Here is a 27,247-nt window from a genome sequence, read left to right on the forward strand (position 1 = left end):
AAATCTCTTTATTTAAATTTAAAATATTTCTCATTTAGATTAAGATCATATCCATTACTATTTTACACGTTTAGTAAATAAAAAAGATAAAGTAATAAACACATTACATTTGTTATATATAATGTCACTATGACTAACTAAAAAAGTCTCCTAATATTAAAGAGATCCTAAGTTGTGAAGATCGAGTTTGAAGATATAGTGGTAGTCAATTTTTTTTTTTTTAATTAACGATAATACAAATGCCTCTCATATGTAGGTGTAGATGCCAACATTATCTAGCACCATCATTTCATGCGCATATTTATTAAAAAGTTGTAATTCGTTAAAAAATTGTCTTTTGAAATAAATATTTTAGTCATAGATATGTAATTAAATGTATGTAGTTGCATGTTGTATTTATTTATTATTGTTATAATATACATGAATGGATGTCCATTTAATACATTGTAATTTTCTTTACAATATTGAGCGGCTAACTTTTCCATTCAGTTCTTTAAGAAAGACTAAATTTTATAAAGTCTTGAAAAAGAATTCTTTGTACGTGTATAAATAATAGTAAAATCTGAGACATAGGACACAAGCAATAAAAATAAAAATACTCTTCTCTCTCTCGTACATATATAAACTTTCTTTTTTCTCTCTTTTGAGTATACGTTATTACATATATAATATTAGTAAATATATAAATTACTTCTATTATAGTGAGATAATAGTATTGGTAAATATTAATACTAGTGTCTTCTATTTACATTTTGTTTTATTTTTATTACCTCTTTCTTATTTATTTATTTTATAACACGTTATCAGTACGAGACTCTGATCAAATTTTAGGAAGACACAAGTAACAAATTTTCATTATGTCGAATCTCTCTCATCTTGAATTTAATGCTTGATATATCTGGAAACAACTATTTATCATGGACACTAGATGCTGAAATTCATATTGATTCAATGGATCTTGGAGATACCATTCAGGCTGAAAATAATGCATCTTAGAAACACAACTAGAAAATGGATTAATACAGACAGATTTATAGACGGATTTAGTCTTTATTACAGACAGATTTTTTGTTACTGACGAAATTACCGACGGATTTTGTCTCTCTGTAAAAGTTTCGTCGAAAATTATTTACCGACGGATTTTTTTTCGTCGGAAAATTACAGACAGATTTTTACCAGTTACCGACGGATTTTTCCTCTGTAAATTTTCTATCCATTTCCCAAAGGCGGCGAACTTTCCGACGGATTTTCCGTCTGTAATTACAGACGGATTTTCCGTCTGTAATTACAGACGGATTTTTCGACGGATTTTTTGTCTGTAATTTGAACCTTGGAAAATCATCCCACACTATGATTACAGACAGAAAATCCGTCTGTAAATCCGTCGGTAAAGTAAAATAGAAATTTTTTTTAATTTTTCCATTGCAAAATGAATACTTTAGGTTTATTTTTTAAATTTCATCCATCAAACACACTGTAAATTGAAAAAAAAGAGGCCAAAAATTATATAGATAAACATAATATTCATTACATGATACCCAAAAAAATAAACCATTGACAGAACTATAACTATTTACATTACTCATTGACACTACTAGTTCCTTCATTTTCAACAATTTAAACAAACAAGATTTTATATTGATCCTATTCCTTTTAGATTGCATGATGGTGACTTGCTCAGAGCCATTGACAAATACACCTCCTGGATCTCCTTGTGGTTGTGTGGCCACTTCAAGTTAAACTCCACATCAGCATTGCAATATACAAGTTCTTCCCTTTGGTTTTCAAGCTAGCTGAGGAAATTGCAGCCAGTCTTTTGTTGAGTCGCAACCAGGTTCGCATTATTGGAGCTAATGCAGCAAATCATCAACTAGAGAAAACCATTGTTCTCTTAAATTTGGTGTCTCAAGGAGTTAAGTTTGATGATGCAACAGCATTCTTGATATACAAGAAATTCTGGCACAAGGAAATTCTCACTGATGCTTCCCTTTTTGGCACAAGAAATTCTGGCACAAAGAGTCAATATTATTAACGCAGAGAGAGTATTATTAACGCATCCGAATCTTAGTGATTAAATTAATGTGTTATGTACCTCCTCCAAAGGCTATATCAATTGATGGAATTCCCACATGCTGCACAAAAGGTTTATAATCTGATCCTCCACCACCTAATCTTCCAATCTTTCCATGTAAAGAAATAGTTCATGATTAGATTCAGGCCAAATCAAATGCAGAATTTTCACTACTCAGCAACAATTCAGCAAAGCTAGCAGCAGAAAATTCAATAATTCAGCATTCATCTTTGTCTATTTATGCAGAAAACGAAGAAGAAGCAATAGATTTGGCTGAAGAAGAAGAATTAGCTTTCAATTTTGAATTTCAACCAGTATAATCAAGAGCAATTTCAGTTCGAGTAGGATTCCAAAATTCAATTCCAAAACTGCAATCAAAATTAGCTCTCATTCCAGAACACACAAGAGAAGAACACCTGGATCTAGTGATCTACATTTGGCGCATTTGGAGAAAACAGCTCGGGCCGAGCTGAGGAGGAAATTGCCATCCAGGGCGGCGGAGTAGCAGCAGAGGGGTTGAATCGGCCACCGCCAAAGCCACCTTACTCGTTTACAAAGACTCCAACATTAAAACCAATATTCCTAACATATTACAAGCCCAAAATAGAAGAATAATGTATTACATCAATTTCCTAAACCTGCAAAATTTAGACCAACAATTGATAACTAAAAAAAGTTCTGAATAGGAAACAAAAAGACAGCACGATTTAAGGCAATAAATAGCTCTTACCATTCAAAAGACAAGTTTTCTCCCCGGTATCTTTGTACTGACGGAGACATTGGTTTAGACGAAAAAGATAAGGCAAGACAAGCACTAAAGGTATTGCAACAGAGTGACTGCCACACACAGAATTAGCTTCCAACCAAGCAATTGTGGCAACCTACAAGGATTTTGGAAAATGGATCCCCTAATTAGAGAAGTCAATCAAGCATCTTGAGAGCCAAGAACAAAAGATACAAGTCTAGAAACTAAAAATTTTAACTGTTAATGAACAAGCTCTATGGAAAAGGAGAATGGTAAGAATGCTTAAATCTGTAGACAAATTACAAATATCAATATTATATAGAGTCCACAGTGCTGGTTTTTTTTTTCGAGAATGAGCAAAAACTTTTATTTCATTAGACAGGAATAAACTAACTAATGCATGTGTTAAAACTCACCTGTATCATAAGCTCAACTAGTTCCTTCACGGATACTTCATTGTCTGGGTTTCTCACATTGAATATCTGTCCGTTTGCTCTTTTAAGATTATCCTGTCACAAGTTGACATACACATTATCTGAAGCTCATGGCAACTCAGAAAGTCGGGTTAAGGAAGTCATGCAGTGATCCATTTCTATGAAACTCATAGACTAAGAGGTGCTGCCCATACTCTGAACAAACAGAAATTCCCCAGCTTGACGTGGCGCTGAAGCAGCCCTTCCAAATTGGACTTGTGAACCTTCACGAAATTCCCCAATTTAACGATTCCAAATCAGAACCGAACAAACAGAAAACAATCACAACAAAATGCGAAGAGACTTGGAGGGAGGTTACCATGAGGTTCATGTAGTGATCGGGATCGAAGGAGTTGGAGTTGATATCGTCGGGTGAGGCGTGCTTGGCGGAGTCGGTGCCGGTGGACATGGCAGACTCTGGAGAGTAGAAACTCTGAAAGTTAAAAACTATAGAAAGCAATAGCCTACCATGAATTTTAGGTCAAAAAAGCTTCGATTGCAGAAAATAATTCATCAAAATCAGAGTAAACCCACAGATTCAAACAAAGCACAAAAGCAGAGTATGATAAACCTAAAACTGGCACAGAAAAATTAAGCCCTAAGATTTATCACGAAGAACAGAATCACAAAATCAGCATATATATATATATATACCTGAAAATTGAGATGGTTACAAGAAGAACTGAGAGAGCGAGTTGAGATTAGATAGAAGAGGCGCCAGAGGGAGCAGATGCGATGAAAGCGGCGGCAGAGAGGCTCTACGACCATGGGAGTAGATGCGACGACAGCGGTGGCGGAGGGATCTCGTGCGACGCAAGGAATGATAAAGAGAGACTGTGCGACGCAATGGCTCGGCAGCGGCAGCGGCGGAAGAAGCAGAAGTAGCAGCCACAGAGAGAAGAACTATCTCGTGCTATGAAGAGAAGAAGAACTGAAGAAGCTCGTGTTTCATTTGGAAGAAGCTCCTCTTTCATTTAGGTTTAATTCAATATTTCCAACGGAAAATTTTAAATTACAGACGGATTTTCTGTCTGTAATAATTTAATAAAATGCAGCATTTTGTCTATTTAATTACAGACGGATTTTCCGTTTGTAACAATTTTTTACGAAAAAAATTAATTTTACCGACAGAATTATCGACGGATTTTTTTTTCCGTCTGTAATTTATGCTAATTCATTTTTTTATTTTCCGACAAAAAATCCCTCTGAAATTCTGTCTGTATTTCCGTGGGATAAAATCCATCGGAAATATCCATCTGTAAAAACTAATTTTCTAGTAGTGAAAGATAAACCCAAGGTCATGATCTTCCTTCGTCGTCATCTTGACAAATGATTGAAAAATGAATATCTCACATTAAAAGATTCTGTAGATCTGTGGAAAGACCTTGAGAAAAGGTACAATTATAAAAAAAATAGTGATACAGGATTTTAAATTCATAAATGAATATAATTCAGCAATGTTTCGAATCACCTCACGAATGAAATTATGTGGAAAAAAGATAACTGATAACGATATGTTAGAGAAAATATTCTCAATCTTCCATGCCTCAAATGTGCTCCTACAGCAGCAGTATCGTGAAAAAGGATTTAAAAATATTCTAAGCTAATTTCTTGCCTTCTTGTTGCTAAATGTAACAATGAGTTGCTTTTAAAAAATCATGAAGCGCGCCCAGTTGGCGCCGCCCCATTTTCTGAAGCAAATGTGGCAAATCATTACCCTGGAAGAGGTAAATGGCAAGGTTTTAGTAATAAGAAAAATTATGGAAGGAAGAAGAATTATGTTCACAAGAAAGGATCTCACTAGAAGTGGGATAAAGAAAGAAACTCTGAGCAAAATAAATCAACAGAGGATAAGTGTTTGCGTTGTGGTAGAAAGGGCCATTGGTCGCGTACGTGTCGTACCCCAAGGCACCTAGTCGATCTTTATCGAGTATCTTTGAAAAAAGATGACAAAGGAAAGGAAACAAAATTTGTTTCAAATGATGCTGAAAATTCCACCATTCATTATGATGTATCTGATTTCTTTGAGGATCCTGAAGGAAATATTGGTCATTTGAACAATGATAGAATAGTTTAATATGTGAGATTGTTAAGTATTCATGTAAATAAATAATGTAAGAAATTTATTGTTAAATTTTATTTTTTATGTATTTAAATTTTAAATATGATGTATATAAATAATGAAATATTAATGTTTATGTTTAAGAATTTTGAAATCATTAAATGTGTCAAGTTTTAAAAATAATAATAATAATAGTGATAATAATAAAATTTTAGTATATGACATTATTTTTATGTACAGCATTTCTTAGAAAAAAATAATTCCAATCAAATATTCAATTTGACTGCGTGCATGTATTACTACTCATTTTATTATTATTTATCTTTGAAGAAAATGGCAAGGATGTATAATGAAGATGTATGCCTTGCGGATAGTGCAAGTTCGCACACCATTCTCAAAAGTAATATATATTTTACCTATCTTGTGCCAAAAGAAGAATATATTAATACTATTATTGGCTCAGGTAATATAATAGAAGGCTCCGGAAGATTTATAATTTTGTTTCCTGGAGGAACAAAATTCATAATAAATAATACACTATTGTCTACTAAGTCTTTAAGAAACTTATTGAACTTCAAAGATATTCGTCGAAATGGATATCATATTGAAACAATGAATGAGGGAAATCATCGAGTACTGATGTATCACAACTCATGATTTAAATAAAAAGGTTATATTAGAAAAGTTACCCTCACTTTCATCTGGATTATATTATACTAAGATTAATGCAATTGAATCACATGCCATTGTAAATCAGAAATTTACTAATCCAAATGAATTTATAACTTGGCATGATCGATTGGGTCATCTGGGAACAACCATAATACGGAAAATTATTGAAAACTTCCATGGACATTCACTAAAGAAGCAGAAGATTCTTAAATCTAGTGAATTTTGTTGTGCTGCATGTTCTCAGGAAAAGTTAATTTTAAGGCCATCACCAGTAAAGATTAGATTTGAGTCCCCTGAATTCCTAGAAAGGATTCAAGGCGATATATGTGGACTTATTCATCCACCATGTGGATCTTTTAGATATTTTATGACCCTAACAGACGCATCTTCGAGATGGTCACATGTGTGCTTATTGTCTTCTCGCAACCTGGCGTTTGCGAGATTACTTGTTCAAATTATTCGATTAAAAGTACAGTTTCCAAAAAATCCAATTAAAGCAATTCGTCTTAATAATGCTGGTGAATTTACTTCCCAAACTTTTGATGCTTATTGTATGGCTAACGGAATAAGCGTTGAACATCCAGTAGCTCATGTTCACACACAAAATGGGTTAGTAGAATCACTTATTAAACACCCCCAATTAATTGCTAGACCCTTACTTATGAGAACAAATCTCCCAACTTCGGGTTGGGACATGCTATTTTACATGCCGCAGGCCCGCAGCACTTATTCGTTGAGGCCAACAAGTTACCATCAGTTCTTTCCTATGCAATTAACTTTTGGCCAGCAGCTAAATATTTCCCATTTAAGAATATTTGGGTGTGCGATATATGTTCTCATTGCACCACCTTCTCACACCAAAATGGGACCCCAAAGAAAATTGAGGATGGATATGATTCTCTCCCTATAGTAAAGTATCTAGAGATACAAACTGGAGATGTATTTAAAGCCCAATTTGCGGATTGTCATTTTGATGAATCAAAATTTCCAACATTAGGGGGAGAGAATAAGCTTCCTGAAAAGGAGCTTAATTGGAAATCATCATCCTTGATGCATTTAGATCTTTGATCAGGGCAATGTGAACTAGAAGTTCAAAAGATTATACATTTGCAAAGAATAGCAAATGAATTGCCTGATGCATTTTCTGATACAAAGAGGATAACTAAATCCTATATACCAGCTGAAAATGCTCCAATCTGAATTAAGGTCCCAGTCGGACAAATAGCCACCGAAACAAATTCAAGCCAGAAGTATGGCAGGCCTGTCGGTTCTAAAGACAAAAATTCTCGAAAAAAGAGTTAAAATACTATTCCTGTTGAAAAAGACATAGTAAAGACACCTGCAGTTATCCAAAATTCTGATACATTTTTAACGCCAGAAGACGTTTAGGTACCTGAAAATTCTAAAAATGACGAGATCTCGACAAATTATGTCTTTATAGGAGAAAATGGGACCAAAATAAGACAATTATCAATGAAATATTTTCATATAATGTGGCGTTAAATATCATGCATGAAAGTAAGGATCTTGAGCCAAGAACTGTCGAAGAATGTCAATAAAGGAATGATTGGCCAAAATGGGAAGAAGTTATGAAGGCTGAGTTAGACTCACTTGTAAAATGTGAAGTCTTTGGACCTGTAGTCCGTACACCAGAAGATGTAAAACCTGTTGGATACCGATGAGTATTTGTGAGAAAACGAAATGAGAAAAATAAAGTTGTACGCTACAAAGATCGACTTGTGGCGCAAGATTTTTCACAAAGACCCGGTATAGATTATGAAGAAACATATTCCCCTGTAGTGGATGCAATAACATTACGTTATTTGGTCATTTTATCCGCATACTATAAACTACATATGCATTTAATGGATGTGGTTACGGCCTATTTATACGGATCATTAGATCGTGATATCTATATGAAAGTCCCTGAAGGACTAAAGATATCTAAACCATCTAATGAATATTCGCAATGGTTATACTCAGTCAAATTGCAAAGATCTTTATATGGTCTAAAGTAATCTGAACAAATGTGGTATAATCGTCTTACTAAGTATCTGGCCAAAAATGGATTTAAGAATGATGATATCTGCCCATGTGTTTTCATAAAGAAATTTGCATCTGGATTTATTATAATTGCTGTGTACGTTGATGATTTAAATATCATTGAAACTCCTAAAAAGATTCCAACAATTATAAAAACTCTAAAAGATGAGTTCGAGATGAAAGATCTTGGAAAGACTAAATTTTGTCCCGACCTGCAGATCGAGCATACAAAACTGGGATCTTTATTCATCAAACAACATACACAGAAAAGATCTTGAAGATATTTTATATGGATAAGTCGCATCCATTAAGTACCCCAATGATCATAAGATCTTTGGATGTGGAAAAATATCAATTCCATCCTAAGGAAGAAAATGAAGATATCCTTGGTCCTGAAGTACTATATTTTAGTGCCATTGGAGCGCTAATGTATCTTACTAATAATACACGACCCGATATAGCATTTGTCGTGAATTTACTAGCAAGGTATATTTCCTCTCCAATTAGAAGACATCGGAATGGAATCAAAAAATCTTTCAATATCTTCATGGAATGATTGATATGGGATTGTTTTATCCCTATCAATACAAGTCACATCTAGTTGGTCATGCAGATGCAAGATACTTCTCTGATCCACACAAAAGGAAATCTCAAACAGGGTATCTGTTCACATATCATGGTACAGCTATATCATGGAGGTCCACAAAATAGACAATTGCAGCAACATCCTCTAATCATGCTAAAATACTAGTGATTCATAAAGCAAGTCGCGAGTGTTTTTAGCTCAAGAGTTTGATCTAATATATTCTGTCATCATGTGGACTGATTGATCATAAGATAGCTCCAACTGTTCTGTTTGAAGATAATACAGCATGCATTGCTCAACTTAAAGGTGGATACATTAAAGGTGATAGAACTAAGCATATTTCTCCCAAATTCTTCTTCACTCATGATCTTCAAAATTAAGGAACAATTGATATCCAACAGATCCGCTCAAATGATAATCTGGCAGATTTATTTACAAAGTCACTCCCAAAATCCTCCTTTAAAAGATTGGTACATCAGATTAGGATGTGCCGATTCCGAGATATTAAATAATGTCAACAGAGGGAGAGACTCGGCTCTTTTTTCCTTGATCAAATTTTTTTTCATTGGATTTTTCTTGATAATGTTTTTAATGAGACAGTCCCTATCACAAAGGATATTGAACTCTTTTTTCTTCACTAAAGTTTTTTCCATTAGATTTTTCTTTAGTAAGGTTTTAACGAGGCATAATCCTAAATGGTCATCCAAAGGGGAGTATTGTGATATACATGAATGGATGCCCATTTAATACATTGTGACTTTCTTTACAATGTTGGGCGGCTATGGAGAAGTTCAGTTCTTCAAGAAAGACTAAACTTTATGAAGTCTTGAAAAAGAATTCTTTGTATGTGTATAAATAATAGTAAGATCTGAGATATAGGACACAAACAATAAAAACAAAAATATTTTTCTTTTTTGTACATATATAAACTCTCTTTCTTTTCTCTTTTGAGTATACGCTATTACATATACAATTTCTGTACCTTGTAATATGATTTTTGGCACAAAAATTGCAAAATTTTGAAGATTGACAACCCTTTTCTTTTTAATTAAAAAGAAACTTTACCACGCGACAAATGTATAAAATTTTCAGTTTTGCCCTTTGTTTTTTGTTTGTCAAGTTTCAAAAGTTTAAAGATATAGAATTATGTGGGTCGGATTCCAATAATGCTAAGAACATGAGAAGATACCAGAACTAGGCTTTCACCTGGCTTTGATACCAACTATTGTTAATACCATATTAATAATAAAAATATTTAAAATAACAAAAAATAGAATACTAAAAAGTACTGTCAATAGGATAATAAAATCTAATAAACCAATAATGAATTAAATATTAATACTCACTTGATGATGGAGTAATATAAATTTGTATTATAATTTAGAGGCTTGAACCAAAATACAAAGGATAAAACTTTTTAATACAAAGATTGCAAGGAAAGCTTAAAAGTGTTTCAGAGTATGAGAGGATGTGTATAAAATTGCGGATGATTTTTCACTTTTAACAACATGTGACATCGTCAGGGGGTTTAATAGATAATTGTTTAGCTTGTATTGAAGTTGCTGGTTGGTCAAGAGGTTGACCATAATCTTTACTGATTGCTTGTTTCTTGCTCATTTTTACCTTGCAAAAATTCTCTTGTTAAAAAATCAGGTAATGCATTTGATTCTCCTTTAATATGCTCAATAGAAAAATCAAAGCATGATAATATAGCTTGCCATCTAGCAAATATTTGTTTAAAAACTAGATTTTTAACATCATTCTTTAATACACTAGGAGCTGCTTTGCAATCAGTTCTGACCAAGAAGGTTTTATTAAACAAATCTTCTTGAAAACGTGAAACACATAGGACAATGACTAATATTTCTTTTTTAATGGTAGCATAATTTTTCTGGATTAAATTCCATACATCCGAATGATATTTAACTATTTGTTCTTTGAGGAGTTTGGAAGAACTTGTTTAAGTATTCCTCCATACCCTAATTCTAAAGCATCTGTTTCTACGATTAGACATGCCTTAAGGTCTGGTATACTCAAACAAGGAATTTCTTTTACTAAATATTTAATTTTTTGAACTATTTTAGACATGTCTTCTATCCAAGGAGGAGGCTGTTTTCTTAGCCTTTTATATAAAGGTTCACATAAAGTTCTTATTCCTGGTAGAAATTCGGCTACATAATTAAGACATCCTAAGCATCTTTCTAATTATTTCTTGTCGATAATTTCATTTGAAAATTTTTCTGCAAATTCAACAGATCTCTTAATCGGAGTAATTGTTCCTTGAAAATTTTCATATCCTAGAAACCTTACTTTTGTTATAAATATTTTTATTTTCTTTTCAAATAGGACAAGACCATTTTTTTTAATATTAATAAATTTTATTTTATAAACCAACATATTCAACACCTAGAAAAAGATTATGAAAGTAATAACATTATCAGAATGGAAAAAACCTCCCTTTCATTGTAAAAATTTTACTAGAAAATTTGAACCACAACACTACTCCTATTATGATTATATAAATGCCTGGTGGAACGCCCGGTATCTTTCTCCAAATTCTCACTCTTGGTTCATATGGTTCCGCAAAGGGATTTCTCTACAGTTTCCCAAAAGGTTCCAGATATGGTTTCAAGAGTTTGGACCAATAGAAGCTATTTTTCCAAAAGAAGCCAGCATGGCTTATAAATATTTCAAAAACAAAACATCATTTCTGGATGGATATAAGCTGGTTTTCTTCATTCCCACTATGGGAATATGCTGGATAATGACCTAGGAATATGATTCCACGGGATATGAAGACACTCCAAGCGTGCAATATTTAATTAGAAATATAAAAGTGAAATGGTGGAATAAATTTGACCTGAACTTAATTAGTAAAAGAGCAATTGATAATTGGATGACTATATCCCAAAAAAGAGCAGAACTCCCAAGCCACAGTTCAGGGTTTGAAAAAATATCATTCGAAAAAGAAACTTACTTTGTAGCCCATAAAAAATAATGGATGACAGCCCTTGCAGCGGCCACCTCAGAAGAAAAAATCCATAATTCTCTAAAAGCGATAAAAGCAGAGCCAATAGATGAAGATGAAGAAGTCTAGTTCAGCCCAGAACTGTACATACTAGATACCTAAGATCCATTTGAAGAATTAAAAAAAAGAGTGTCCTGAAATCAAAAAACAGACACTTGTACAAAATCAAGAGAGGTGTCAAGACAAACTCAGAAAGCAACAAAAGCATCACATGCAGAAAAGAACAAAAGTCATCAGTAGCATTCTAACAGAATCACAGCAGAAAAGACAAAATCAGCTACCAGTTTTCAAAAAACTAGAACAGAAGACATTAACTCGGAGACAGAGCCTCTGAATTAGCCCGCAGAAAGAGCAAACGGATTAGCAAAATCAAGGGTTAAAATGTAAAAGAATAAAGGGCGTANCTACAGCATTGCACGGGTCAATACGCACAGCGCCTAGTATCCATCATTTACGGCTAGGACTACTGGGGTATCTAATCCCATTCGCTCCCCTAGCTTTCGTCTCTCAGTGTATATATATATAAATACAATTTTAAGTTTTTATTACAATCTTTGTATTAAAAAGTTTCATCTTTTGTATTTTGGTTCAAGCCTCTGAATTATAATACAAATTCATATTACTCCATCATCAAGTGAGTATTAATATTTAGTTCATTATTGGTTTTATTAGATTTTATTATCCTATTAACAATACTTTTTAGTACTCTATTTCTTGTTAATTTAAATATTTTTATTATTAATATGATATTATCAATAGTTGGTATATATATCACTAATTATAGATAACAATGCAAAAAGGAGTTAACAATTAATTAATATTTTTCATTTAATTTTTTTAATATTTATTCATCTACTATTTTATAGATTGATTGTTGATCGAAAAAATTGATATCTGACTTTCGATTTAGATCTAAAGTTAAGGTTGGTTCAAAAATGTTTTTTTTAACACAGATTTATATCCATGATATAATCTAAATGGCATGATTCTGCATAAATTTATTTAAAATTTTCTAATTTTTTAAAAAATTAGAGTAAAGTGACAATTAAGACTCTAAAATTTTACATTTTGGATAGAATAATCTCTAAAAAAAGTAACAAATTGATCCTCAAGGATAATAAACATTGGACACATTCGATCCTTCTGTTAAGTGTTGACACAAAACAGAATGGAATTAGCCACATGTACCATTATTAACAGTGATGTGTCCCTTGGTGCCAGGTGGGAATGTAAACGTTTTCGTTTCAAGTAATCCCCCCCCCCCCCTCTTTAAGTTCAAGAATTCCCTCTAACCCTCCCAACGTCTCTTTATTTACCCACAAACCCTAACAGACCATCAAAGTTTCCCTCCAAAACCGGTTACTTCCATGGTAGTCTTATGACGTTGTAGAAGGAAGAGGACAGTTTGCGCTGTCGTGACATTCTTTCTCTAGAAAAAGACAATTTTTTTAATCATTTTGTGTTTAGAAGGTTGTGACTTCTTTTCATGTGGTTCTAATGGTGTAAAGAGTTTGTAGTTCATGCTTGAAAGTGTGAAAGCAAGTGGTTATGATTTTTTTTATTGGTAAAAATCCTTCATGAACCATTAAAATAATATAAATATCTACTTTTTTGGGGGGTTTAGAGCTTTTTGTTGTTTGCTGATAATCCTGCATAAGGGAATAATATTGGGAGACGATAAAGGGAACACATCCTATTCCACCAAAGATTAAGAGACCAATTGGACGTTCTAAGATACATGTAAGAAAGAAAGATATTGTAGAGCCACTAATCAATTAAAATAAGGTTAGGAGGAGTTTTGTGGTCACTTGCAGCAAGTGTGGTAATCTTGGCCACAATCACAAGACTTGTATGAGAGTTTCAACAACAAAAAAAAAGCACTAGAAAAAGGACCAGAGCTCAACATGAGTCTGGCCTTCAAGAGGAGTGTGCACTATCTCAGTCTCTCAGAGTGCATCTCAGTCTGATCAACCAGAGATTACTGTCAATATTGAGGTTAGCCTTTAATTCTTTCACACATGAGGTTTTAGTTGTCTATGTCATATATTTCATAAGGGTTTAATTGCGACTTTCATACCTTTTATAAGGGTTTAATTGTACACTAAAAGGTTGAATTGTGCATATTTCATGCAATTATTATTCTATGTTTCAGTCGAATACTCGAATCAAGTCCCAGTAGTGAATATCTCCCAATCCACAACCACACCTATAATTGGTGCTGCTACTATTGCTGACAATGTCAACTCTATTGAAAGTTCTTCTAATGGAACTAATGACATTTCAAATGAGATTGGTAGAAATTACTGCGACTGTGAAGATGCTACAAATGGAAATGCTACACCAATTGTTGCAACTGGAACTGATGCAGATGTAAGTGTTGCCATATTAAGGATTATATCTGTTATTTATGGTAGCCATTAATGTTGATTTAACTTTGTGTAGGGACAATCATCTGAGGTAATCAAGGAAAAGAAAAAGAGGAGTACCAACAAATTTGTAGATAACATCCAATTTAGGCCTCCTGCCTAGACCCAACTCAGACTACCATCCTCTGTCCAGACCCAACTCAGGCCACTAGTATTATCTCAGGCCCAATTCAAGCCTCTAGGTCCACCTAAAGCCCAATTCAATCCCTATGGTAAAGTCCAATCAAGGCCTTCATCAAACAAGTCACTGAATTTAGCTTTTTTTAGAAAGAAAGAAACTATTGTTAGGCCTGCACAAACTCCTCACCCACAGCCTACCTCATAGCCACAAATAACTCCAAGGCCAACTGATTATCTCTCTGCAAAAACAAGGACTACAACAAACATTGTACCAGCCTCAAGAATGTTGAAGTTGATACCCACACCAAGCTTTAGGCCTAGGCCGCTTAGCACTCTCCTTACATTGAATGGACCGTGTCTTTTTTTTTTTTTGGGTTAAAAACTTTGATTTGGACATGCTGTTTTATTGGATTATAATGTTATTTAGGAATGATGTTTTCTTTTAGTAGATATGATGTTAAATTGGGGTGATGTTTTCTTTTAGATTCAGCACAATATTATGCTTTATGTTCTTAGGGTGAATTTGGTCATATTTTATATTCAGATGATGTAATTCTTAGGGTGATGTTTTTTTTTTTTTGGATTCAATACAGTGTTGTGCTTAACATACTTTGGGTAATGTTTATTATCTATGTTAATTGTGTTTCACTTTGGATTACATATTGTGCTTTAATCATTGATATGGTTGTTTACCTACTTTTACAAACATTTAAAAAAGCACTCATAGTTGGCAAATTACTTGCTTACAATAATAGTCCACAGTTAACTTCATTCACCCCTAAAAAACTACATTATATTCATAGTAACTGTTCTTGTAAGAATACGAAAAACTCGGCTGTTGATAGTCATGCCGAACTATAGCCTTCAACACCGAACTTACAAGTTCTGGTAGTCCGAGGTTTCGTCCGAGAATATATCACGTTTGTGGAGAGAATGAACAAAGTGGGGTGGGTACCTGCAAAGGCACTCCGATGCTTAAGTTAGTATTCGAAATTCAATATGTCCTTTTGAGGATAAAATATCATACCTTTATAGGTGAAGGAAGATAGGTCGGTTATGCTTCTGTTGGCTCTCTATATTGAAGAGCAGTTATTAGAATTTAGTAGGTGACAACATCAAGTCGGACGTTTTTATTTCAGAATGTAATCCATTGAGTCGAAGTGTAACGCTTAATGCCGAGTTATGGCGCATAATGACGAGTTATGACATCCGATTTGTAACAGCCATATCAATAACAATTCTAGTTTCACCTAGTACCACTACAAAAGACTATTGCAAACACAAACCCAATTAAAAAAAAAAAAAACAAACATCCTTAAATCGACTAACAACAATTTTGGGAAACTCCTACTCTCCAATGTCAAAATTATTTTCTCCAATCCAATCAATTTCTGCTCCTAGTCATGCTTTTCCCTTTCTGTAACTTCCTCATTCCCAATAACTTCGCCAGTCATTTAAAGAATTTGTACTATGACAAATTCTCCTATAAAAAAATTCAAAAATTGAAAAAAAAATTTGCACATAACAAATCAAAGCAACTATAAGAAGGAGATAGCAATTATCCTAAACTTTGGGTATCCCAAAAATAATCGATCAGGATTCTTCACTGTTTTAAATTTGTATGTTGTTGCATACCATTAGTAGTTATACTTGGGAGCATACTTCTTGTTACAAACTCTTCAATAGGATGCATCATCTCTGACACTTAACTTTTTCATGCTTGTAGAGCTTCTGGCGCTTTTGATTTTCGACATGACTTATGGTATGTTTGGTGTTAACTTGGAAATTTTGGAGAAATGAAGGATCAGAAAGCGTATCTAATTGAGGGTGAATAAGGACTAAATTGTCCTCAATCTTTTGTTTAATTCTAACGTGTAACTTAACGGTCAGATCACTCTTTTTAATGTTACACATCATTAATAGTGTTAACATTCACAAAAAAAATCCAATAGAAAGATTGAAAGTGTCCAACATTTATCATTCTTAAAGACTTTGATGGAACTGATTGAACTTGAGAAGGGGGGTTGAATCAAGTTAGCTCAATAATGAACGTTTCAAACTCTATTTTAGCGGAAGCTAAAAATGCAGGAGATTTTTCGTTTTATCTCATGTGCAGAACAGAATCAAAGAAGGGAAGAAGAGAAAGAGGCCAACATGTATCCTAATTCGGATTCTAAGTGCCATGAATCCTACGTCCAGTCTCCACCACAATCATGGTAGAATTTTTCACTATAATTCACTGATTACAATCACCAATACTATTGAATTATATCCTAATTCAACTAGTATCTACCACTAAACTTTCTTCACCAAAGCTCAGCTACCCAAAGTGTTGTCCTGACTTAGAAGGAGAATCTAAATAGATTCAAACTCAGAAAGTGCTAAGCCAACGTTGTAAGGGGAACTAGTCCTAGTTCAACAACTCAATTACACAGAATTTCAGTGGCTCTTTCATGCATCTTTTTGCCTTTTCTCTCATGACTTTTTCACTCACATTTTCAGCCTTTTTCTCAATTCAAAAGATGACTCAAGATAGCCATAACAAAAAATCAAAAATGAAGCTCGAGTAGAAGAAAAAGAATTCAACTCAATAGTTAAGATGATGCTCTTGAATGTGCTCTCTTTTTCTTGCCTTTAAATGTTGGAGTGATGCTTCTTATATTATCAGCTTGCTCTCCAATTTGCTTCTTCCATTTTCTTGTTCCAACTACCCGTTGGAGTTGTCTCTGATGGCATGAAGTCCTTGCTCCATTCTGCTCCACTAACTTGCAAGGTTAGAAGAACCATTCCACTACCTCTGCTATCCTTGGAGTTGCTTTCTTCTTTGGCATGCATTTCTTTCTCCCTCTACTCTATTACCTTTGCTATCTGAGAAGCTACTCTGCTGCTTCTGCTCTTGTGTGCTTTGCTCTCCCAAATTCTGAATTTTGTTTTACTGGTGTCCTTAGAGTAATAGGGTTGTCCTTGTTATGTTGTTTATTCCTTTTTCTTCCAGTTGTCCTGCTTTCTTTATGGTGTAGACAGATGTCCCTTTTTCTTTTAGCAATTGCATGGCCATTTATTTGCTGAACGGTGCTTAATAGGTAGATTGGGCTTGTGCATTGACTTGAAACATTGTAAGAATGCAGAAGCAACATGTTAGGTTGAGAGTTTAACAATGGACCTGCAACACTTAACACATACATTAAACACATTTAGGCTTTGACCAAAAAATATTTTGTCATCATATATTAGCCCAAAATCAGTCTAAGTTTAACAGACTTATTTGTTACTTTTTATTTCTTAAGTTCTATTCTGTCAAATACAAATTCTCAAAATCTTAATTTTCATTTTACTCTAAAAATTATCAATAAAAAGTTTAATATACTTTCAAAATATACTATCCAGTCATAATCGTTGCATATCTTAAACATCTACTTATTAGTATCGAAATGCTTTACAATTACTCCCATTACCAGTATATTAAATTATCGGTTATTATTAGATGTCTGTCAAAACTAACTTAGTAAAGAATTCAAGTTAGAATCTCCTTAACAATTCCCTAGCAAAACAGTAATTAAGTCCACCTTCAGAGAGAAAATGACAAGCAATAATACGCTTAATTTATCAATTGCAAATTTGCAATAAAAAATATATGCATATATATACTAACTCATGATTTTTTTTTTAAAGAAAAAATAGAAAAAAGAAAAGAAAGGCACATAACAAAAAACTGAAAAAGTATCCACTTCTAATAGTACCCGCCTTATCATTTATGTTGGAACTTGGAAGGGAGACATCTTTATCGGCATTATCTCAACTTGCATCTTATAATAAAATTAAAAGAAAATAAATAAATACATTCCAGTTCTGGTACTTTTTAGTTTGTGGAGTTTGATAATTTTAGTTAACGACAAAATTGCAATTTGTATTGGAGGCAAATCTTCAACCTTTGCGCTGCAACTTGCAAGTGTGCAATGTGCAACATAGTCCACTAAAACAAACACAATAAAAAAAAGCTTTAAAAGGGGAGCATATATAATAAAAGTATTATTATATAGTATCAACTTCGTTTAAGCTACAATCATTGTTTATATGCTACTAATCTTTATGTAAATGTATGAAAAAATAAATTATTAAATTCATCATGTCTACAGAAACTTTCCATTAAATTGAAGAGAAACCATAGTTGTCAATAATTAGGTCCAACTTTTGTTGTTGTTGTTCTCTTTTTACATTTATTTGGTTAATTATGACCAAAATTAATTGGGGTATTTGGACATTGTAAAGGAAAAATATCAAGCTGCTGAACTCATGGCCAATCCCTTAATTATTAGAGTTAAAATTTTAATAAAATCTGATTTTAAGAAAAAAAAAATAGGTTACCCCAAAAACAAAGAACAATTTAACAATTTTATTCTACTAATTTTATTTAACAGAAATGCGTATCATCAACAATTAACATTAGAGAAAAGGACAAATAGATCATTGACCTTTTGGCTCGCGGACTATTAAGTCTCCGAGAATTTGAAAATACATTTAAGTCCCTGATATTTTCAAAATCTGAACATAGTCTAATTTGTGATTTGTCCCATTTTAAAAACTATCCTATGTGTGCATCCGTATATCAGCCAGATCAGTATAACGAAAATTACGTTTGATTTTTTCGTTAGATCTAACAGACCCAAGTAAACAGAGAAATCGATGTGTTCAAATTTTGAGAATGTCAAAAATTTAAATATATTTTCAAATTTTTGAAAACTTAAATGTTCGTGAGCCAAACAATCAAAAACTTATTTTTCTTTTTCTCTTACCATTATGATTCTTAGAAGTCTAGAACTATAGTTGAATGTACATAAGCAATATTTTATGCATATCTAAGAATGATCAAATTCAATACATATGTAGGAGATCTAATATTATTATTAGCAAAAGTATAGTCCATATAGTTAGAACAAATTTAGTAATTAATTAAGGGTGATGCAAAATACTATACACAGTTTATATAAATAAGGGTTATGTTAGGTAATTAATAACTTTTTTGAATAACATAAACAACTATTAATTAAATCAAAACATATTTCACCTCCAAGTTATCTATCTAAATCTTAATATTAGAATAACCATCCGCACATCTAGTGAAATGAATATCCGATATATCCATTGTTCACATTGTTTAGTATTTTTATTATCTACTTATATTTTTCCTATAAATAAACATATTAAAGATATTTTTGTCCATTAATCATAAAAGTGTATTCAGTATTCCTAACCATATAAAGTGTGTATCTAAACATCACTTTAATTGAAACCTAATAATTAGTCGTGACCCAATTTGAAAAATAGCACAGAAGATGGCAATGGAAATGGAATTAAGATTACTAATCTAATTAAAGCACTCATGGCAACAAAAACATTCCAAATGAAACAATACAAATTCCACATACATGCATTTGTACTGATCATAAAAAAGACCCTCTTAAAAATTATTCTAAATCATACAAAAACTCTTGACATTCCTCTTCCATTTCCATAGCATATATGATTCATATAATCACCACAAGAAATCCATGCTCCAATTGACTTGATCATTGCTGAAAAAGAACCCATCTTGTGTTACCATCCAATAACACATCCTATAAGCACCACATCGGTGAGTGTCCCTAGAAGCCATGAATGCATCAAAGCTCCTTCTTGTGCTGTCCCATTTCATGGTACACTTCATCTCATTGTTGCCACCCCAAAAGCTAGGCCTCATGGTCCAGCTGAAATCATCATGCTCTTGAAGCGCACGTCCGCCGAGGTCCATCTCCTCCGACGAGCACCATATGACCAATGGCACCGACGAATTGTCGGAAAATCCATTGATCACTTGAACGTAATATTCATTATTTCCAAACAAGTAATTCGCCCTTTCCATTGTGTTCGTCAGAAACACAATGAAGAGGGCAAAGCACAACATAAGGAAGAATCTCACTATGTTGTTTTTCATTATCATTGAAAGTGATGAGTCCATAATTCTAAAATTTGAGGCTTCTTATAATATATGTGACAACTATAGCAACATTATATATATTGAAATCATATGTTATCTTGACTATGGTTTATTTCACTTTTATGAGAGACTAGTGCATGCCGCAATCTTATCATATCATTTTGTGTGATATTCTAATCTTACTTTATTGGCACTATGTCTATATGAAAATGTGGTTTGAATATCATCATAGAGACATAGACAAAGCACGTCCATATGTTAGGATATTCTTATTTTCAGCTTCCGTACTTTTAAATGTGTTCATGAGGTGACATGTTGCAACTAGCAAAATTGATATTTAAAATGAGGAATGCTAGGGGTAGTAACTTTTGTGATTTGTAGTCATCAAATAGTCATCAATGATAGTTTTAATGGTGTGAGATTAGTGTGAGATTTCATCCAATGGCTCATTTTTCTTTACTGGTTACATACTGGCCAGAATTTAACAAAGTTACTGGTCCCTAGACTTTTCCATTAAGAATTATCGAAGCTTGATTTTTCAAATTTGGTTGTTGTTGAATCATAGTGCAAAGAATTTTAAAATATTCCAAGTTAAATAAGTAAATATCTACAATAAGCATTTTCTTTCTTTGCACTTTGATTGGTTGATGGTCTCTGGTAATTTCACCTTAGGGATGAGTGTAATTAATGTTTGATTGACAGTTTCTACCATACTCGGCATGCTCCAGAGAAGGTGGATTAGTTGCCCAATGTTCCCTTTAATTATGCTCCAATTCTCCTTGAAAAAAAGGGCTGGAAAGCCATCCGGACCCGGTGCCTTGAAGGAGCCTATACCAAACAGTGCATCTTGAATTTCTTTTTCTGTTGGTTTTAAATTGAAGCTTCTTTTAATATCCTCTTCCAGCATGGGATAGGATCTTGTGGTAATTAGAACCGGAGAAAGAGAGTTATCATGCCTGTAAAGACATTTAAAAAATTCCACTACATGTTGGCGGAGCTCCTCTTGATCTTCAATCCAATCACCTTGTGAGTTCATAAGCTTTAAAATTCTATTTCTTCTTCTTCTAATGATTGTTTTTGTATGATAATATTTGGTGTTTCGATCTCCCTCTACTACCCAAATATCTCTCGATTTTTGCATCCACATAATTTCTTCTCGATCCAGAATTTCTTCAAGTTCATTCGTCAGATTTCTCTCCAGCTCTTCCAAAAAAGGGTTTCTTCCATAAGATGATGCTTTTTGAATTCCTCCAATTCTCCTCATAAGTGATCTTTTTTGTCTGCCAATGTGGCCAAAAACCTCTTTGTTCCAAACCATCAAATTTTCAGCAAGTGCCGATAAGGATCTCCCCCAATGTTGAGCTCCACTCCAATGACTTTCTACAAACTGCTTGAAATCAGGATGCCTACTCCACATTGCTTCAAACCTAAAAGGTTTATTATTTGCAAGGTTATCTTTGGGCTTCATAGATATTAAGAGGGGGTGATGATCTGACTTAACCCGCGCTAGAACTTCAACTCTCGCCTCATGAAATTTTATTCTCCAGTCTGCATTAGCTAGAGCTCGATCTAGCCTCTTGAAAACTCTTTCAAGATTCTCCCATTGCGGTCCCCTCCAAGTGAACTTTGGCCCCACTGATCCTAGGTCAATCAACATACATTCTTCGATCCATCTTTTGAACCTCTTGCAAGCTCCAACATCTGTTCGACCTCCACCTTTCTTCTCCGAAGGATCTGCTATTTCATTAAAGTCGCCTACCACTAACCAAGGACCTCTGATCCCATTCTTGATTATCTTGATATCATTCCAAAGCTCTCTCCTATTCACCTCTCGAGGACTTGCATACACGGCAGTTAGGAACCAATCCTCATCATAATCCTTCTTAACATTCATGTGAACATATTGCGTTTTGGATTTCAAAATACTTATAACAATATTTGGATCCTTCCACATCACCCATATGCCCCCGCTAAAACCAACAGCTTCCTCAATATGATAAAATTCAAATCCAGACTTACTAATGATCTTCCTAGCTTTCTCACCGCTACATCTTGTTTCCAACAGAATGACTATATCAGGTTTATTAATCCTTACAATTTCCAAAAAGGTGCGACTAAAGGACTCACTAGCAGCACCCCTACAGTTCCAGCACTTAACTATCATTGGAAAATAAAAGGAAGGTAGGAATAACACAAACCTATTCTACCATAGGCATGTCTTCGTCTCCCTCTCGAGCAAACCCATGCTGGATCCCCAATGATACTCCATTCTCTGCATTAAGCATAATTGGCTCCGAACGCTGGGGTGATTTGGGCCTTGTTTCCTCATATTTTCTGATAGCCTCCAACATAACGTCTGTTCCTATCGAATTCAGATCAGGAGGTGCAGGAGGTGGTCCTTGATGGTCCTCCATGTTCTCATCCTCTTGAATCGTCTCGGGGACAAACTCTTCAATCATACTTGTCTGTTGGGGTGAATCCTCAATGTTTTGCTTTGTGGGAGACTCTAGCAGATGAACATCATTAGTGATTGGGACAGGAGAGGTTGTCTGTGCAGGGGTCAAGTTGTTTCGTTGGTTAATCAGGCTGAGGGTAGGTTCAGTGGTTGTATTTTGCTGTAGAAGAGTCTTGTGTTGGGTCAAGGGGTTATGGGCTTGAATAGTCATGTATGAGGTCAAATCAAGCTTGGATGTAGAGGGCTCAAAGTTAGGGTTCTTTTTTGTGGGTGTTTGTGTGTTCATTTTTTGTTCTTGTTTTTGGGCTTTTTTGTGGGCTTGGTTATGGGGCACAAGATTTATAGGCTGGGAAGAGGGAAGAGGGACTTTATTTGGAATTTCTTCAATAAATGTAGGTTTCAAGCCAGTGGCTGCCTCAGCATGATTATTTACTTCCTCATTCTCTCTCAGAATGGCAAATCTCGTACCTTCGTTGCTTTGAGGATTCCTAGTACCATCCACATTCATACCTCCACCTTCTGCTCCACTATTCACTTTTGTTGCTCTCTTTCCACGATTTGTCCTTTTGACTACCATCCAAGGACCATAATCACCTCCATCATCTTGAATTACACTTTTACCCTTATTTTTGGAATTATCGTTACTGTCCTCCTTCATTCCACCATTCTGGGCCGATTGAGTTCTTCCTCCATCTTCCTTCTGCGCAGACTGATCACCTTCTTCATCTCCCTTCCTCTTATCATCTAAATCAATTCCATTGCTAGGCTTCTCCTGCATCTTTGATTTTGGGCAGTTGGATTTATCATGACCAACCATGCCACACCCAAAACAAATATTGTGCAAGCCCTCATACTCGACAGTGTATCTTACTCCATTAATGGAATATTGAGAAACTAGAGGTTCTGTCAAATCTAACTCGACACAGAGTCGAGCGAACTTACCGCGACATTTATCCGCAGTGTTTGCGTCCACCTTCAAAGTCCTTCCAAGAATATTTCCAATCTTCTTTAACATCTCCTCTTCGTAATACTCAATGGCTAGACCCGGGAGTCTCACCCATGCTGCAATATAGTCTATGGTGGCTTCAACCGGATTGAAATTTGGCTTCCATGGTCTTAGGGCTAGATAATGATCAAAAATTCTCCAGGGTCCTCCAGTTAAAGCAAAGTCCAAATCCTCCTGAGAGAAGAATTTGACTATAAAGTAATCGTTCCCCAAATCTATTACTTCAATGGATCCCTGTTTGCTCCACATGGATTCAAGCCTCCTGCTTAGGACCGGAAGGGAGATCCTCCTTCCCAAAAGCTTTACTATAAGAGTATCCCACCAGGGATGTCTAAGCTTTTTTAAACCAGCTTCATTGATGACAAAATTATACATCCCATTCACCTTCTCTACTCTGATATCTGGCTCTTGCTGTTTATCAATTTTTCGGTTTCCGAGTGCTTGTGATGGAGCGACTTCCATAACTTCATCCTCATCCTCTGAATTTTCCTCAGACTCTGAGAACTCATCATCTTCCATCTCTCCCACCGGGGTCTTTCCTCCTTTCACTGCCTCACTGAAAGTTTTGTGCCCAGTACCTGCCCGTTCATGTTCCTCCTCTGCTCCTATCATCCAGTCTTCTTCCCTAGGTACCAGTGTTACTTCTCCTGTGAAAACTTGACCTTCTCCTTCCTTGCGCACTTTCTTCATGAGTCGCTGCATCTGATCTTGCTCGGTTCGATGCGGTTGTCTAGGTTCATGTGCCCGGGAATGTCCCCCACGGACATAACCCCCTCTCATGGCGGTGGTGCAGAGCAAAAACGTAAGTGTGTGTACGGAGAGAAAATAGGTAAGGAAAGAGTCGTTTTTTTTTATTATTATTATTATTATTATGTTCAAAATAAGTTTTATTATTCAAACTAATAGAAGGTATATGGGACAGCGACACAGCATTGGGCTATCCAAGTTGGCAACTATATAAAAAAGACTTAAGGTTTGATTTTACATTTTGGGCTATCAAAGCTATCATAGATGAAGTTTGAATGGGTCCAAATAGACATAAAACTTAACTCGAGTGTAAACCCAAATTGCCCACACTTCACTACCCTTCTTATGTCTTTCTCTTTTTTGGTATTGCCCAAATTAACATTTTACATGGATCAGCTAGATCTCTTTCAGACCCAAAATAAAAACTAGTGGTCTTAACTTAGTCCAAGATCCAATTACCAAAAAAAAACTTAGTCCAAGATCCTAATATGAAAAAGCCAAAAAGAGCTTAAACAGTAAAACTTGTCTATTGTTGAATCTTTTGCTACATATTATTGTCACACGCCAAAAGAGAGGTATATAAATATTTCATAAAATTGGTAAAAATAATTGTTTTTCTTAGTATTTTTTACTGGAGTACAATTGGATGAAAAGTGAACATTTTTATTAAATTTATTAAAAATATATGCATTATACATGATAATTTTCTTTGTGGTATTTTTTACTAAAAAAACAATACTCATTCTTCAACAAAAGTACAAAATTTCACTTTACTATAATATTATGCTTTTTCATATTCCTGCTTACACACATTATTATACAACACTTTTATTTGCTATATGTTTTTGTTGTGTACGATATTTCTCAATTCGATAGGTCAATAATGAATTTGTCGTGGATTTAAATTTTATTTAAGAGTTTATGGTTTGTCGCTAACTAATGAATTTGCTACATACATAAAACAGAATTTAAACTCCAGATATTTGTTTAAGCAGATAAACAAACTGAGCATTCGATACTTGTTTAAACGGATGAATACTATTATTAATTACATATGCTTTATTTTTTTCGGAAATACCTGTTTGCTTTAACAAAAGCAGAAAAAACATTCTCAACTTTTGCAAGTCAATAGATATTTCTTTTAATTCATAAGAATAGGTTTGGTTTTGGTTGGAGAGTATACAAAATGAGATTGATGAGTATTTACTACTATATATTTATAAATTGCAGTGCAGAGAAAGTGTTCTGATGCCATTCTGGAAGAGTTACAACTTAAAAAATAAAAAAGAAAACATTGTTCATTGCTGAGTCTAATCGATGCATCGAATTAATGAGTGAATGCAACTTAATTTCCTACTCGCTAGTTAGTGCAACGCTTTTGCCCTCTGTTCTAAATGCACCAACTAAAGCCTAATCTCACACTTACCATAACCACATAACTTGCACTTCATCAACTTCCAAAAACAACAAACACAAGACCAAATTGGATTTTACTTATTTCTACCATTGCAACATTTATTGAACCTATAAATGGATTCTTGTAAGTCCTTCTTGAATTTAATAACAGGATACCGTAACTTTGTTGGGTTGTTCCATGCCAAAAATATATAAATTGAAATAAAATTTTTCGATAAATAATATATTGATTTAATTTATAATGAAGTGATATATACACATACAAATCTTTTAATAGGAGAGATCACCACAATGCATGTGTAACAGGAAAATTAGTCACATTTTATGAAATATAGATATTCCCAATAAACTTCAAAGAGAATATAATATTTGCCAATAGAGAAGTATCATTTGTAATATTTTACTTGATTCTAGGGATTTTTTTTTGTGCTGATAATAGTGAATTACTACTTCTAATGAAGGTATATTTTACTTCTCATATTATCTCTCAATTCGATTATTAAAAAGGTAAGAGGGAATAATAGAGAAATGATTTGTGTATATTCAAGTTGTGTAGAATGATATAATATAGAAGGGTATTTATAAGTGTTAAGAGAATCGAAATAATAAAGACGTAATATCCTATAATAAATATTCAGATATACTAAATAATGTTAATTAATCTAATTGATTCTAATTATACTCTAACATCGACAAGTCAATTACTAATCTGTCGCAAATATAAATTTTATTTAAAGATTTGTCGTTAGTCAATAAAATACTATATATTAACATATATAAAGTAGTACTCGAATTTTAACACTTATTTAAATAAACGAGTAAACTAACAACAACTATATATACACGGAATAGATTTTTACAACGAAAATTATGAAAACAAAAGATGTCATGACCCATGATCAATGATCATACAGTGACACATTAGCTGCTGGTGACACATTTTTTTAAAAATTTTCATAGCATCCTGTCATTCGCAAACAACAAAATTTTAGATAGATATGAACCCCATAAACATCACACTCACAATGATTTCTCTATGCAAATCTTCCACCAAAACGGAAAAGGCCTAAAACCTCTGATTCCTCCAGACCAGTTCACAAAACCAGGAAAAATTTTGAATTAATTATTTTTTAAGAAAAAAAGAAAAGAAAGAAGAAAAGAAAAAAAAAAGGAGGAAAAAGAAAACACCAAATTCCAAAGTCTCAGTCAACAAACTTTCTCTAATTAAACACTCTAAAATTTCACAGACCATGATAGTCTAGTGCCCTATTCAAACTCACATACTTTCTTTATTTTGCTCCCTTCAGAATTCAGACCCTTTAATTTCTTTCTGCTCAATCTTTTAAAACAACCTGCAAGGCTGCAACAGAAAGATATGTTCTTTATTTTTATTCAACAATATTTATTATTGTGTAGTCCTCTA

The 27,247-nt window shown here is 33.8% G+C and overlaps 3 protein-coding genes and 2 long non-coding RNA genes across 5 annotated transcripts in view; 1 reads left to right on the plus strand and 4 right to left on the minus strand.

Moving 5' to 3' along the window:
- The window catches only part of LOC110270900, a 10,312-nt gene extending 7,403 nt beyond the window's left edge, over positions 1–2,909 (plus strand). The window contains exon 3 of the long non-coding RNA XR_002360644.1: positions 2,795–2,909. This is a non-coding gene — a long non-coding RNA (uncharacterized LOC110270900). The remainder of the gene's footprint in view (positions 1–2,794) is intronic.
- Positions 1,548–2,890, minus strand: LOC107637576. The gene is made up of 3 exons (XR_001619418.2): positions 2,802–2,890; positions 2,093–2,180; positions 1,548–2,006 (listed from the first exon to the last, which is right to left on the minus strand). It is a non-coding gene; the product is annotated as an uncharacterized LOC107637576 (long non-coding RNA).
- Positions 3,324–3,453, minus strand: LOC110270899 (protein STRUBBELIG-RECEPTOR FAMILY 6-like; the record flags this gene model as incomplete). Its single annotated transcript, XM_021120718.1, is given in 1 exon segment — positions 3,324–3,453. A coding segment is annotated over 1 exon segment (85 nt), but the record flags the coding sequence as incomplete, so codon positions are not given.
- LOC107638840 lies at positions 19,540–20,326 on the minus strand. The gene has a single exon (XM_016342237.2). It carries the CDS (start codon positions 20,219–20,221, stop codon positions 19,760–19,762), a length of 462 nt encoding a protein of 153 aa, XP_016197723.1. The 5' UTR covers positions 20,222–20,326; the 3' UTR covers positions 19,540–19,759.
- On the minus strand, positions 20,808–22,364 carry LOC107636029. The gene has a single exon (XM_016339566.1). It carries the CDS (start codon positions 22,362–22,364, stop codon positions 20,808–20,810), a length of 1,557 nt encoding a protein of 518 aa, XP_016195052.1.

The sequence above is a fragment of the Arachis ipaensis genome, chromosome B04, assembly GCF_000816755.2.
Source record: "Arachis ipaensis cultivar K30076 chromosome B04, Araip1.1, whole genome shotgun sequence".
Taxonomy (NCBI): Eukaryota; Viridiplantae; Streptophyta; class Magnoliopsida; order Fabales; family Fabaceae; genus Arachis; species Arachis ipaensis.